This window comes from Mesoplodon densirostris, chromosome 16 (assembly GCF_025265405.1).
Source record: "Mesoplodon densirostris isolate mMesDen1 chromosome 16, mMesDen1 primary haplotype, whole genome shotgun sequence".
Taxonomy (NCBI): Eukaryota; Metazoa; Chordata; class Mammalia; order Artiodactyla; family Ziphiidae; genus Mesoplodon; species Mesoplodon densirostris.
In genome coordinates, this window is record NC_082676.1 from 14,661,837 (window position 1) to 14,676,191 (window position 14,355).

Consider the following 14,355-nt stretch of genomic DNA (forward strand, 5'->3'; position numbering starts at 1 on the left):
GAAGCCCTTGTCCCCATGGCCCAGGGTGAGCTGATCTGAATTTAGCCTTCAGACCCCTGCTGGTGGTCAGCAGGGCCAGCCTCAGGCACAGTAAAAATGACCCAGTCAGCCACCATGGAATGCTGCTCCCTCGTGGTACCAGCAGGAAAAGAACAGCCCAGAGTGGAGAAGGGAAGGGACTTCCCCAAGCACCCTGGTGAGACAGGGAAAGAGCTGAGGCTGGAGTCTAGACCCTTCCACCCAGTCCACGTGGCCAAAGCCCCCCAGGAATACATCTGTAGTTAAACAGGTTGAGTTTGTTGTCGTTGCTGCAGTGAGGGAGAGCACACACCACGGGCGACTACAGTCAACTCAGAGGGTGCTAGAAAGCACCTCTCATAGGATTTGGGCTTTGGTTGGGTCATTTGGGATGGGGATGGGGGCTAAGGAAGCAGGGTTTGCTCTAGATTGGGTGCTGTCAGAGACTGGGGACGATTCTGTGATTAGGCAAGAAGTAACCATTTATTTAGCAAGAGAAGTGGAAGCTTGATATTTTGTGGGTGGCAAATGGCTTTGCACTTAAACGAGATTATGAGGTGTCCTTGCTCTGGCTCATTTTATCAGTCTCAGAGTGACTTTGTCTGAAGTCGGTGATGTGTAAGATTATTTAGATCCAACAAGAGAATGATGTGTTGTATCTGGGTCAGACCAGTTGCAGACTTCAGGGACCACTCTTTTATTCTTTCTTGGTGGTAACCCACATTTTCTAAATCCCCACGAGTGCTCAGATTCCTGTTAAATTTTTAAAATCAGGGGCTGGCAAACTTGGGCCCACCAAATCTAGCCTGCTGCCTGTTTTTCACGCAGCCTGTGAGCTAAGCATAGTTTTTATGTTTTTAAATGGTTGGATAAATCAAAAGAAGAAGATTCTGTGACGTGAAAATTATATGAAATTCAGTATCCAAAAATAAATGTTTAGTCACACTTAATCATTTCTGTATTGTCTATGGCTGCTTTCATGATATCATGGCAGATTTGAGTGGTTACAACAGAGATCATATAGCTTTTCATATTTACTACTGGCCTTGTACAGAATGAGTTTGCTAATCCCTGCTTTAAATGACGTTTTAGTTGTTCAGGTTGCTATGACAAAAATACCAGAGGCTGGGTATTTATTTCTCCCAGTTCTGGAGGCTGCGAAGTACAAGATCAAGGCGTCAGCAGATCCGGTGTCTGTTGAGGGCCTTTTTCTGGTTTGTAGACAGCCGTCTTCTCACTGTGTCCTCACATGGTGGAAGAGGCAAGGGAGCTCTGTGGGGTCTCTTTTATAAGAGCACTAATCCCATTCATGAGGGCTCCTCCCTTATGACCTAATCACCTCCCCAAAACTCCACCTGTTAATACCATCACACTGGGGATTAGGATTCAACGTATGAATTTGGGGGGTGATGAAAACATTCTGTCTATAGCAAATAAGTCAACTCTTTAATCCTCTTGATAACCCTAGGGGAATTATTACTTCTATTTTATGAATTAAAGATGTTCAAGGAGATCAAGGGATTTATCTAAGCCAGAGCTTCTTAACTTGGGCACTATTTGACATTTTAGGTAGGATAATTCTTTCTTGTGGGGGCTGACTTATGTCCTGTAAGATGTTTAGCAGCATCCCTGACCTCTGACCACTAGATACCAGTAGCACCCCAACTCCCCCCATCCCAGTTGCAACAACCAAAAATGTCTCCAGACATTGTCCAGTATCCCGTGAAGGCAGAATCGACCCCAGGTGGGAACCACACTGATCTAAGGTCGCAAAGCGGGTGATGGAGCTAGGACTTGAACCCTGAACCCATGTGTTCAGCTACCAGTCACATTTCCAATGCCCTGGGATGGATTGTTTTGCTCTTGGTGATGGTTTCAGCTACAGAAACTTTGAATCCCTTCAGTTGTCTCCACGACACTCCAAGGCTCCTGCAGGGAGACTGACCTATCACGCAAGGGCTTCTTTTAAAATGAAGTCAGGGCTTCCCTGGTGGTGCAGTGGTTGAGAGTCCGCCTGCCGATGCAGGGGACACGGGTTCGTGCCCCAGTCCGGGAAGATCCCACATGCCGCGGAGCGGCTGGGCCCGTGAGCCATGGCCGCTGAGCCTGCGCGTCCGGAGCCTGTGCTCCGCAACGGGAGAGGCCACAACAGTGAGAGGCCCGCGTACCGCAAAAAAAAAAAAAAAAAAAAAAAAAAAAATGCAGTCAGATCCTGTCCTGACTCTCCTCTGCTCAAACACTCCCCTGGCTCCACTCCCATCTGGCTCAGAGGAGAAGCTAAAGTCCTTGCTGTGAGCCCCGAGACCTCTGTGTGATCCACACCACTCCCTGCCGCCTCACTCCTGCCTCTTCTCCCACCTCTCCTCCTCCTTCGTGCCCCTCCAGCCCCACGGATCTCCTTCCTGCTTCCCAACACACCACACACACTCTCACTTCAGGGCCTTTGCACTTGCTGTTCCTGTTGCCCCCACCCCTCTTCCCACAACTCTTCAGATGACTGGCTCCTTTTTATCCTTGAGGTCTCAGCTCAAGTGACATCAGCTCATGTCTTCTCTGTTGACCTGATCACAAGAGTCCACCTGCTCCTCCTCCCCACGCTGCAGTCACTTTCCATCACATCGCCCACTTTCATTTCCACTGTCACTTTCATCACAACTTGAAGTTTTCTTTATTTGGTTATTGTCTGTCTCCCTTTCTAGAATATAACTTTCATGGGAGCAAGGACACTGTCCTATATTATTCACTGTGTACCCCAAGCTCATAGTCAATAGTACACAGTAAGTGCTCAATAAATGCTTTTTGAAGGTATGACAGACTGGGGTCACCCATCCCATTGCTGACCCATTACCACTTAGAGCTAGTCTTTCCCAAACATCCCTTTGACAATGACAGCTCAGGTTAGCCTAGGCTTGAGTTATGGGTTGTCAAGCAGCCTTGCAGCTAACTCCCTGCCCGTGGCCCTGAAGCCCTCTCCAAAAAGGGATGGGTGGGACAGGAGGATGGAATTTGGAGTACCTTTTTTTTTGGATCCAATGACTCGTATAGGTCAGGACCTCAGGAAGCACTCTTGATTGACTGCGCAAGAATGGGACACTCCTGTCCCATTTACTACATCACACTAAAGACATCGTGTTCTTTCCTCCTAGCTGCTGTGCGGAAAAACGGCCTGCATACTGTGCCCACGGAGATGCAATTTATTGCCGGCACAGAAGAGTGAGTTCCTGGTGAAATTCACAGAGGAGCCAGTGCTTGATATAAGGAGATGATGAACAAGAATTCAATGCTCCTCCGCCTACCCCCCAATTTTTCTCCAAATGACCTAATGCCCAAGTTTCCACCATTTATAGCTTTGGCTCCAGGCTCCTTGAACAAAGCAAATGTGGGAAGGGCAAGGGAGCACATTAAATCCCTAAAGGTCTGCTGAGGTGCAGGGTCTAGAAGGAGGGACCAGAAGAGCAGGAGGCACAAGCCCCACGACAGTCGTGGAGGAGAAGGTGTACCAGGCCAAGCGGCTCCAAAGACAAAACATATCCTGAGGCACCCTTCGCACTTGTGTGACTTAGGAAGTATCTTGACACTGACAGCACGTCTAGTCTTTGGTGTCTTTTGTATATAGCAGAGTGGATAAGATCTGGGTGCTTAGAGCCATGCAGGCCTGGCTCTGAAGCCTGGCTTTGCCGCTCACCGGCTCTGTGATCTGGACAAGTCACTTAACCTCTCTGAACCTCAGCTAGTCTCACTTACCAACTGGACATGATATCAGAACCCACCCTATAGGGCTGTTTTGATATTAAATGAGAACATGTAGCTAGAGCAGGTTTCTGGGCCTTCCATGCACGGATGGTAATGCTTGTTATTAATGGCATTGTTATCTCGATTTAATGGTGATGAAACAAACAGCAGGAAGTGAAGTGACTTGCTCAAGGCATTGCTGGGCATCAGTCAGGTCTGTTTCATTCATTCAACAAATATTTATAGAGAGCTTACGGTGAGCCAGGTACTGTCAGGGATACAGCAACAAACAGAAAAAAAACCCCTGCCCTTGTGGAGAAACAAATACACAAGTAAAATCCATGGTGTGTCAGAAGGTTGGTGAGTGCTATGCAGGAGAACAAAGCAGGAAAGCAGGCTAGGGATGGGGTTGGGGTAAAGGGCAGTTTTTAAATGGGTGGTCAGGGAAGGCCTCACTAAGAAAGTCATTCTTGAGCAAACGGCTGTAGGAGGTGAAGGATCTGTGGGAACAGAGTTCTCAGCAGAAGGACCAGCAGGTGCAAAAGTCCTGAGAGTTCAAAGCAGCCAGGAAGCCAGTGTGGCTGGACCTGGGGGTCAGAGAGATTGCTTGTGTGGAAGGAAGATAATGGTAGCGGGACAGAGCATGTGGGACCTCATCGGCCATTGAGGTAGCTTTGACTTTGAATGAGGTGGGAGCTGGTGGAGGGTTCTAGCAGAGGAGGGACATGATTTTACATGAGTTTATCTTATCCCATGGCCTGCGCTCCTTCCTGGCACCTTGTTTGGGGGCTTTGAGTCCAGCTTTGAGATATGGGTTCTATAGTTGGCCCAGCTACTCACTACCATGCAACCTGGGAACCACCTGCCCACGCAGAGCTTGTGCTGAGTCTTTTGGAAAAGAGCTGATCCCCACTCTCTGGAACTCCATGTCCACTGGATGCAGTCCCCAGCCCCACTCCGGGCCTCCGTTTCCCATCCAAACGAGGAAGGGAGTGAACAAGACGAGCCTGAGGGCCCTTTCCCTCTCTCATTCTCCTGTGAGGCTCAGTCTGGTTGGGGCTCCAGGTCTGAGGGAGGCCACAGATTCCTGACCAGGCCTCTCACCCTGAAACGTCAGGCCAAGGCATCTGTCTCCAGGTGCTTCCAGCCGTTGTCTTCCTTTCAGACCCAGATCACATCCCCACTGCCCTCTGGAGAAGGGGCCCCTCATGTTAGTAATTAAGGCCTGAAGATATTTGAACTATCTTTCATTCTTTAAAAGAAATTGATTTGTTAGGCAGGGACAATTCTTAGTTTTATTTGCTTGTAAACATTTTATAATTGCACAAGTAAAAAGAAAAAAAACTCTTAAACAAAAAGAAAAATGTTCTCAGTATCTCACTCCCAAAGATAGATTAGAACAGTTAAGTAAATACGATTCTAGACTGTTTCTTGATATCTCTCTATATACATAAGTGCATTTCTTTATTTTAAAAAATTGATCATGCTACATATGCCACTTTATAACGCATCATCTCACTTAATGGAGTGTAGTGGACATCTTTTCACCTCAATAAATTTGTGTCAACATCATTATCTTTTAATCATATAATTAACAATTATTAATTTTATTTTTCCCCCAAACTCCTCAACTGTACCAGGAAAATAACCCAGATAGTACAAATAAAAAGCCAAAGAGGAAAAAAATCCATAATTCCGTCCCCAAGAAAGGCACCAAAACAACTTTGTGTATACCATTCTAGACTTTTCTTAATATTCATATATTCATGAAATATGTGCATATTTTTTTTTTTTTCTTTTTGCGGTATGTGGGCCTCTCACTGTTGTGGCCTCTCCCGCTGCGGAGCACAGGCTCCGGATGCACAGGCCCAGCGGCCATGGCTCACGGGCCCAGCCGCTCCGCGGCATATGGGATCCCCCCAGACCGGGGCACGAACTCGCATCCCCTGCATCGGCAGGCGGACTCTCAACCACTGCGCCACCAGGGAGGCCCTGTGCATATTTTTAAAATAAAAAAACTAAGTAGTGCTTTTACCTACCTTTTCACTTTATATAATGGACATCTTTCATTTTAATAAACACCCACCTAAATCACCATTTTTAATAGCTGCATTGGTATTCCATCCAGAAAGAGGATCATCTTTTTTAGCCAATCCCTTTTTGATGGTTATTTAGGTTGTTTTCCATTTAAATTATATTTAATACCAGTGATTACTTTAGGACAACTTCTCAGAGTAGAACACTTGAGCTGAAGGGTTGCACATTTTTAGAGGTTTTTGGAGCCTGTGCCAATTGCCTTCTAGAAAGTTCACTTAGCTCTCCCGTCCTGGGCAGTGTGTTTCCCCATAAGGCCAGGAATTCTGAGTGTCTTCTGAATGGCTTCTCTTTGGGTTTGTTTAAAGCAAAGACTGTCCTGAGGAGGCGGAGGCTCCAACGGATCTCCAGGCTAACTCTAAGAAGGAGGAGGAATATCGCAGAAACATCTGGAAGGGCTTCCTCATCTCCATCCCCTACTCAGCCAGCATCGGGGGCACCGCCACCCTCACGGGCACGGCCCCCAACCTCATCCTACTTGGCCAGCTCAAGAGGTAAAAGCCAGCGCCGCCCCCCTCCCCAGCACTGGGGTTTCTGTTCCTTCTACTCTTCTCCTCCTCTATCCAACATTCAGGGGTGTCTGTTGAATGTCTTCTATTGGCCAGGCTCTGGGGACCCAGCGATGCACAAACCCCAGCAAAGTCCTTACTCTGGGGCACCTCCATTCTGGCGGGAGAGACAAGCAATACAGGAAAAAGCAAAAGAATATATAACATGTTGGTGTGACGAGTTATGAAATAAAGCAGAATAACGGAGTGGAGGTGACAGGAGTGATGCTGTTTTATGTAGGTTGGTCATGGATGTGTGATCTCTCTGATACGGTGACATTTGAGCAGAGACTTAGAAGTGAGGGGGTGAACTCTGTGGACACAGGAGGGAAGAGCATCCCAGACAGAGGGAATAGCTCGTACAAAGGTGGGACTGTCCTGGGGAACAGCACAAAGACCAGCCAGGCTGGGGTTCAGAAGGGGATAAGGTAAGAAGAGGCCAGACTAAGGCAACAATTGTAAGGACGCAGCTCTTCCTAAAAGTGAGATGGGGAGTCAGAGGAGAGCTGAGAGCCGAGGGGTGACATGATATGACATCTGCTTCTAAAACCAACCCCGGTGGGAGGTGTTGCTGTGTGGCTGTGATGTGCCGTGAGAAGCTTTGCAACCAGCCACACGGGCCAGCAGTGGAGTGGATTCTGCCAAGAAGTGAAATCTCCCCATCGCTGAAACTGTTCAAGCAGAGGCTGGGTGGCCATCTGTCAGGGCGTGAGAATCAGAGAAGGATTCGACAAGATGGCTTGTCGTTGATTCCATTATTCCAAACCTCTTAGTCTGAAGATTTAAAAAATCCTTAGAATCCTTCAAGATTCTAAGTATTTTCAGATTCCAGGATTCTGAGAGGTGGGGTTTCTAAGATTTCATTGCAGTAGAGATGCACTTAATCTATGAATGTAAGCATTTGACAAACAAACAGCAACAAAATTATTTGATATTCAACATGGCCACATGTGCTGGCCAGCTTCTTTATCTGGTATTCAACCAAAGAATCAAGGACTTACTGGGATGATGGAGGGAAAGCTGGTTGGGTTGGTCTTCCTGAGAGTGGGCTTGGTGTACATAAATCAGTACTATACTTGCGGGTAGTCAAAGTTATTTTCATGAGAAAACTTAAGTACGCCCATGTCTTACCTCATGAACCAATTTTAAAACCTTAACCCTGCACCATATTCTCAGGTTCTCAAATCCTTTGATTTTAAGAGTATGATGAAAAACAGTGATTCTCAGCCATGGGTGCATTTTAGAGTCTCCAGGGAAGGTGAAAAAAAAATATGCTTGGATCTCGGTTGCAGAGATTCTGATTCAGGAGGTATGGGATGGGGGCCAGGTATCAGTATTTCCCCAGTTGATTTCAGCCCACTGCAAACCTTTGGTGTCTTTTTGTCTCCATTCTTTGAGCAAGACTTGGCTGTGAGACTGGAAAACCAGAAGCCAAGCTGGCCCTGCTTCAGATGTAGGGACGATCTGGGCTGACCCTTTAGTCTCCTCCATTAGCAGGAAGTGCCAGCAAACGGGCAGTTGACTGGGAGGACAAAGCAGAGTGTTGGGTATTAGTTCTTGCTGGAGCACATCCCCAGGGCTGGACAGGAAAGACGTGGGCTCTGGGGGCCTCAGGGGCTGATCCTGAGTTGGGGGTTGGGGAGAATGGGAGGGCATTTGCTATCAGAGGGTTTTTAGGCTGCCTGTCTGCTCTGATGTGAGCAAGCCTTTGTTCCGACTTGAAAAGAAATTAGGGGGAAAATGCTGGAGCTGTAAGTAGAAGTATCAAACATGAAGGATTTTGAGTAAAGTGCACGCAAATTACATGCAAATCATATACAACATTTAATTGCACAAGCTAGGACCTTCTGGTCAGGAAGGAGGGTATTTGAAAGGAATATGGGGTTAATGTGGGGTTCTGAATCCCCATTGGGGAACCTGGGGAGACAGGGAAATGGCTGCCCTGAATGTTCTCCTTGGTCTTTGCTCCCCAAATACAATTTTATTAGTTTATTCTGATCATGCACAATATAGACACATTATAGAACACTCAGAAAATACAGAAAAAAAATTGGAACGACGTTCAATCCCACTGTTAATATTTAGCATGCTTCCTTTAGTTTTCCTCTATAAGTATATGTGCATCCATCGGCGTGGCTGACCTCGGCGGGCTCTCACCTCCCTCTTTTTTCCAGTTTCTTCCCACAGTGCGACGTGGTGAATTTCGGCTCCTGGTTCATCTTCGCCTTCCCTCTCATGCTGCTGTTCCTGTTGGTGGGCTGGCTCTGGATCTCCTTCCTGTATGGAGGGATAACCCTGAGGTACCCTGGGGTTTCACCTGAGCTTTGCGGCGGGATGAACCGTGCTCAGTAGCGAGTGGCCGTCCTAAGTCGTTACAGTTTCATGTCAAATGTGGTGCCTGTAGTCCTCCTCACCTCCCAGGGATGTGGGGATCACAGGTGGTGTGGGAACCCACCTGCTAAGCCCAGGCCCTTAGTGAATGTCGCTCACCATCAATAATTACTAACTGTTGTTACTTAAGTAAGGTACACACTCATGTCAGAGGAGCAGATGTGCCGTGTTTCCCATTTCACGGGGCCTCAATACAGGAGAGAGTCCGGGGGTCATGAGGACAAGGTATCAAATAACATCGACTCAGACAGTGAGAAAAATATTCCTTTATCGACTCATGTAGAATCCATCTGCTTCTGCTGGGGAGAAAGTCTCAGTAGGGTGAGGAAAAACTTTAACTCTCTAACCTTTCCAAATTAGCCTTTTACAAAAGAAAGAGCAAGCCTCAGGCCCAGAGACTAAAGCCAGCAGTGGTATCTAGCCATTTTGCTTTGCTTTCATGTCTTTATTTTTGTGGGTACTTTCTACGTATGACAAGTGATTCTTGTTTTCTACGTATGGGAGCGATAGAAAGTTTTCCATTTAAATACATTTCTTTAACTAAAATGCTGAGTCTAGTTGGAGGAAAATATTAAGGAGACATGAGCCCTGTGGTATGTGGCTATAGGAACGTTTGTGAAAGTAGGTTATGAATGCCTGGAGTTTGGAGAATACTAAAATAGGAGCTGCAGCTCAGGGCTGGGGTAGCAGGCATGTCATAAAGTCATTTTCTGACTCAGTCCCCTCACCTCTCTGGGCCTTAATTTTTCTCATCTGTAAAATGGGACCAGTAAGAGCTACTCTGGATCAAAGAGATGTGAAAACACCTTGAGAATAGAAAGGCTCTGATCGTGGTGTTCCTTGATCCCTCAGAGCAGAAACTCAGGGTTCAAAGCCCAGCTTAGCTGAGAGAAGCAAGCCCAGACATTGGACTCAGATAAACCAGAGTTCACATCATGGTTCTGCATGACCTTGAGCAGCTCTGGCTGAGCCTTTGCTTCTTTAATTTCTTCACTTGTAGTTGGGGGAAAATAATGATCTACAGCTAAAATAAAGTCTAAATGAGGGAGAGTGCGAAAACTGCCCAGCGCTGAGCCTGAAACAGAGCCCCTTTCTCCTGTCTGTTCCTTGGACATCTGCAATACTTGGTCTCGGAGGAGGCTGTGATGAAGGAAATGCAGGTGGAGGGAAGCCCAGTGAGAGAGGTATTTCTGGGTGGGTAGCAGGAAAGGTTCCGGCCAATCCCATGACACCACCTTCCCTCAGCAAGTATCCACCGAGCATCTGCTACGTGCCTGGTCCTGTCACACAGGTGCTGAGGATGCAGCCCCTGGGCAAGGCTGAGGCGTTCCTGCCCTTGGGGAGCTTGCAGTCTAGGTCGGGGGAGACAGACAGTGAACAACTAATCAAAACAGAAATACCAGTCATGATTAGTGCTGGGAGGGAAATGGATGGTGAGATCTGAGGGTGCACACTAGAGGGCTCTCACCTTGCTGGGAGGGCAGGAGAGCTTCCTTGGGAAAGTGCATTTGGAGCAGGAATAGGAAGAGTGAATAGATTAACTCAGTAAAGGGAAGAAGGAGATAGGGGTGATGAAGAGCATTCCGGGCAGATAGAGCAATGAGTGCAAAGGCCCCCAGGCCAGAGGTAGCAAGGGGTCTTCTGGAAATGAAAAAAGGTTAAAGGGACTGAGTTCAGGGTGTGAGGGAGATTTGTGGGCGATGAGGCAAAATGATCAACTGGGCAAGATTTTACCTCCCCCCACCTCCCCCCGACCCAGGGACTTTTGGCCACATCTGGAGACATTTTGGTTGTCACAGCCGAGGAAATACTACTGGGGTCCATGGGGTAGAGGCCAGAGATGCTACGAAACATTCTACAACATACAAGTCAACCCCCTACACCAAAGAATTATCCCACCTCATGACAAAGAATGATCCTGCCCCAATACTGTCAAGAGCTCCAAGACTGAGAAACCCTGGGCTAGATCACGGAGGGCCTTGTGGGACATGGATCTTCACAAAAAAGAACCGTTGTGAGTTTTTAAAAAAGCATTTATTTGTTTAATTTGGATAAGCAACACATACACACGGTTCAAAAATCAAAAACAATACAAAGAGGTATGCAGTGAGGATTCTTCCCAGCCGTGCCTTCGATTACCCAGTACATCCCTCCCAAACAGGTATCCACTTTTATTGGTTTCTCGGGTAATCTTCCAGAGTTTCCATAAGCAAATACAAGCAGATACTATATATTTTCTGGTGACTGGTCTCCCTGACAGATACCATTTTGTATAGTAACAGGTATTTTTGTAAGGTAGATTTCCATAGGAGGGATTTCTTTTTTTTTTTTTTTTTTTTTAATTTATTTTTGGCTGCGTTGGGTCTTTGTTGCTGCGCACAGGCTTTTCTCTAGTTGCGTCGACCAGGGGCTACTCTTCGTTGCGGTGGGCGGGCTTCTCATTGCAGTGGCTTCTCTTGTTGCGGAACACGGGCTCTAGGCGCATGGGCTTCAATAGTTGTGGCTCAGGGACTTAGCTGCTCCGCGGCTTGTGGTATCTTCCCGGACCGGGGCTCAAACCTGTGTCCCCTGCGTTGGCAGGCGGATTCTCAACCACAGCGCCACCAGGGAAGCCCCATAGGAGGGATTTCTGGGTCAGAGAATAAACACTTTATTTTAATAGATATTGTCGAGTCATTCTCCATAGGAATTGCACTAATTTGTTCCCCCATTTACAATGTATGAGAGTGTCTGTTTCCATGCAACAAAGTGGATTTTTGCCAATCTGATCAGAGAAAAATAATTTGCATTTATTTTAGAAGTAATTTTGAGAAACTTTTCATATTGAGGAGCAATATGAAAACTTTTCATATATTCATGGGAGACCCTGGTATTTCCTTTCCTGTGAATTGTTAAACTGTGTGTTTATATCCTTTGTACATTAAAAAAAAATGATTGTTGGTCTTGGTTTTATTGATTTCAAGTACTCTTTCTATATTGAAAGATTAGTGCTTATTTTGAGCATGAGTTGCAAATATTTTTTCCTGATTTTTTACTTTGCTTATAGTGCTTTCTTCCATGCAGAATTTTCTAGAAACATTTTATGCAGATGAATTTATCAATCTTTTCTTATGTGTCTTCTGAATTTTCAGTTACAGTTAGAAAGGTCTTCCCATTATAGGAGTTATAAAAGAATAACCCCATGTTTTCTTCTAGTATTTTAATATTTTTTATGTTTAAATTTTTTATCTATTTGGAGCTTATCCTTAGGGTACAGTGTAAGGATCCAACCTTGGGGTACAGGTTTGGATCCAACTTTTTTTTTGTTCCAGATGGCCATCCAGTTGTCCTGATACCATTTACTGACACACAAATGTTTTTAATTTTAATGAAGTCAATTAATCTATTTTTGGTTGCTTGTGCTTTTCATATCATGTCTAAGAAATATTTGCCTAATCTGAAGCCATGAAAATTTACCCTTATGTTTTCTTCGAAAAAATGTTACAGGTCTAGCTCTTCTTCTTTTTAGGTCTTTGATCCATTTTGAGTTAAATTTTGTATGTGGTATGAGGTAGGGGTCCACATTCATCTTTTTGCATGTGGCTATCCAGTTGTCTTAACACCATTTGATGAAAGACTATTCTTTCCCCATTGAATGGTGTTGGTACCCTTATCAAAAATCAATTGACCATAGAAATGTGGGTTTATTTCTGGACTCTCAATTCGTTTTCATTGATCTATATGTCTAACATCAATGACTGAATAGGTCATCTTTTCTACACCAAGCTGGGATACCAACTTTATCATAGATTGAATCCCCATTTATGGTTTTGTCTATTTCTGGACTTTCTATTTTATTTCCTTGGTTTGTCTGTTTATTCATGAGTCTGTTTGACCCCCTAAAGGATTTTAAGCCTGGAAACCATATGATCAGATTCACATTTTAAAAAGACTATCCAGGCTCTAGGTGGGCAGAACAGATTTTAGAAAGGGAACATAGAGGCAGGCAGACCACTCAGCAGGCTGTTGCAGAGTCTCCAAAACAGAGATAGTGAGACCTGGCCAGATGGTGGTGGGGTAGATGAGATGTTAGTTAGACTGCAGTGGCCACTCCTAACCTCCCCACTTTCTGTTTCAGGGGCTGGAGGAAGAAGAAATCTGAGATCAGAAGTGATGCAGAAAAAAGAGCTCGAGCCATGATTCAGGAGGAATTCCAGAACCTGGGGCCCATCAAGTACGTGGCACAGGGGTTCTCAGGGTGGGGAGAGAGCCAGGTACTAGACTTTCAGGAGAGCTGCCTCTTGGCTTAATCCCTGACCCCCTTGGAGACTGAGTCCCAAGGGGATTTCAGGACCAATGGCCTGGGAGCCTAGAGATGGAGGGTAGGGAGATGACTTACACAGTCAGCTCTTGCCCTGTCGCTGGGGTAGATACCCTGAGGACCAGTAAGCCTCTCAGGTTGAACTTGGAAGGGGACCCTGTCACCTTCCCACCTAATGCACACTTTCCTTCCTGGTTCATGGAATACCCGATGCTGCCTTGGGTGGCTTCCAGAACCTTGTTTAGCGCATATTTCTCACGTAGTGAAAATAACTAAGAGTTAGCAGGCCTTCACACAAGGTCTGACTCTGCCACTAATTTCTTGTGTAGCCTTGGGCAAGGCACTAACCCTCTCTGGGCCCTGCTCCCTGATCTGTGAAATGGGCGCATTGGGTAGATGTTTGCTCCAACATTTAGGGATTCTCTCTTTCTGCCTCTGTCTACCCCTCTCTCCATGTCTGTCCCTCTCTGTGTCTGTCCCCCTCTGTATGTATGACTGTTCCTCTCTCTTTGCCTACCTCTCTGTTTCTGTCAGTTTCCTTTCTCTCTGCTTTTCTGACTCTGTCTCTGTTTCACTTCTTTCTCTCTCTGGATTGTCCCTAGGACTATGGGAAATTCCCAGCGGGAATGAGATGAATGGTTTGTGGGGAGGGGTGCCTGATGCTCAGGAGGGACCCTAGGGCAGCATGGGAGCCCCAGGAAAGGAATCACTTACACCTGGGACACCACTCCCCTCACTTTCAGGACCACCTGGGGAGTGAACTACTTCCAGCTTTCAGAGGTAGGGCCTGGCCCAGTCACACCCAGTGGGCCCCTGCCCGAGGGCTTCCTGTGCTGTGGTCCGGCCACAGCCCACGGTCACCATGGTGTCTGCATCTCTGTGCCACAGGTTTGCTGAACAGGCCGTGTTCATCCTTTTCTGCATATTCGCCATCCTCCTCTTCTCCCGGGACCCGAAGTTCATCCCCGGCTGGGCCAGCCTCTTCACCCCTGGGTGAGACTCTGGGGACCCATGGGATGGCGTCCAACAGGGAAGACTTGGGGCTGGGCCGCCGGAGCTGAGGAGGCAGTGCAGCTGGGGAGAACTGGGCTAGGTTTCCACCTCTCATCCCATGTAATTATTAACAGTTCCTTCTTTTGCCCTCAAAAGAGTTTAGGTTTGGATGATAAAACATTTAGGGTCTCACGTGTTAAGAGCTTTGCCTTTGGTATCAGACAGAACTGGGTTCGAATGCCAGCTCCGCCACTTACAAACTGTGCAACCCTGAGCACA

General features: G+C 46.6%; 1 protein-coding gene across 3 annotated transcripts in view; it reads left to right on the plus strand.

The window, feature by feature from the left end:
• SLC13A3 (solute carrier family 13 member 3) overlaps window positions 1–14,355 on the plus strand; it is a 47,607-nt gene that overhangs the window by 9,095 nt on the left and 24,157 nt on the right. Inside the window, exons 3-7 of one of the 3 annotated variants that reach the window (XM_060078030.1) lie at window positions 3,165–3,231; window positions 6,153–6,338; window positions 8,567–8,692; window positions 12,901–12,996; window positions 13,972–14,076. In XM_060078030.1, the coding sequence (XP_059934013.1) occupies window positions 3,165–3,231; window positions 6,153–6,338; window positions 8,567–8,692; window positions 12,901–12,996; window positions 13,972–14,076 (580 nt within the window). The remainder of the gene's footprint in view (window positions 1–3,164; window positions 3,232–6,152; window positions 6,339–8,566; window positions 8,693–12,900; window positions 12,997–13,971; window positions 14,077–14,355) is intronic. The other 2 variants (XM_060078032.1, XM_060078031.1) reach the window with 2 other exon arrangements.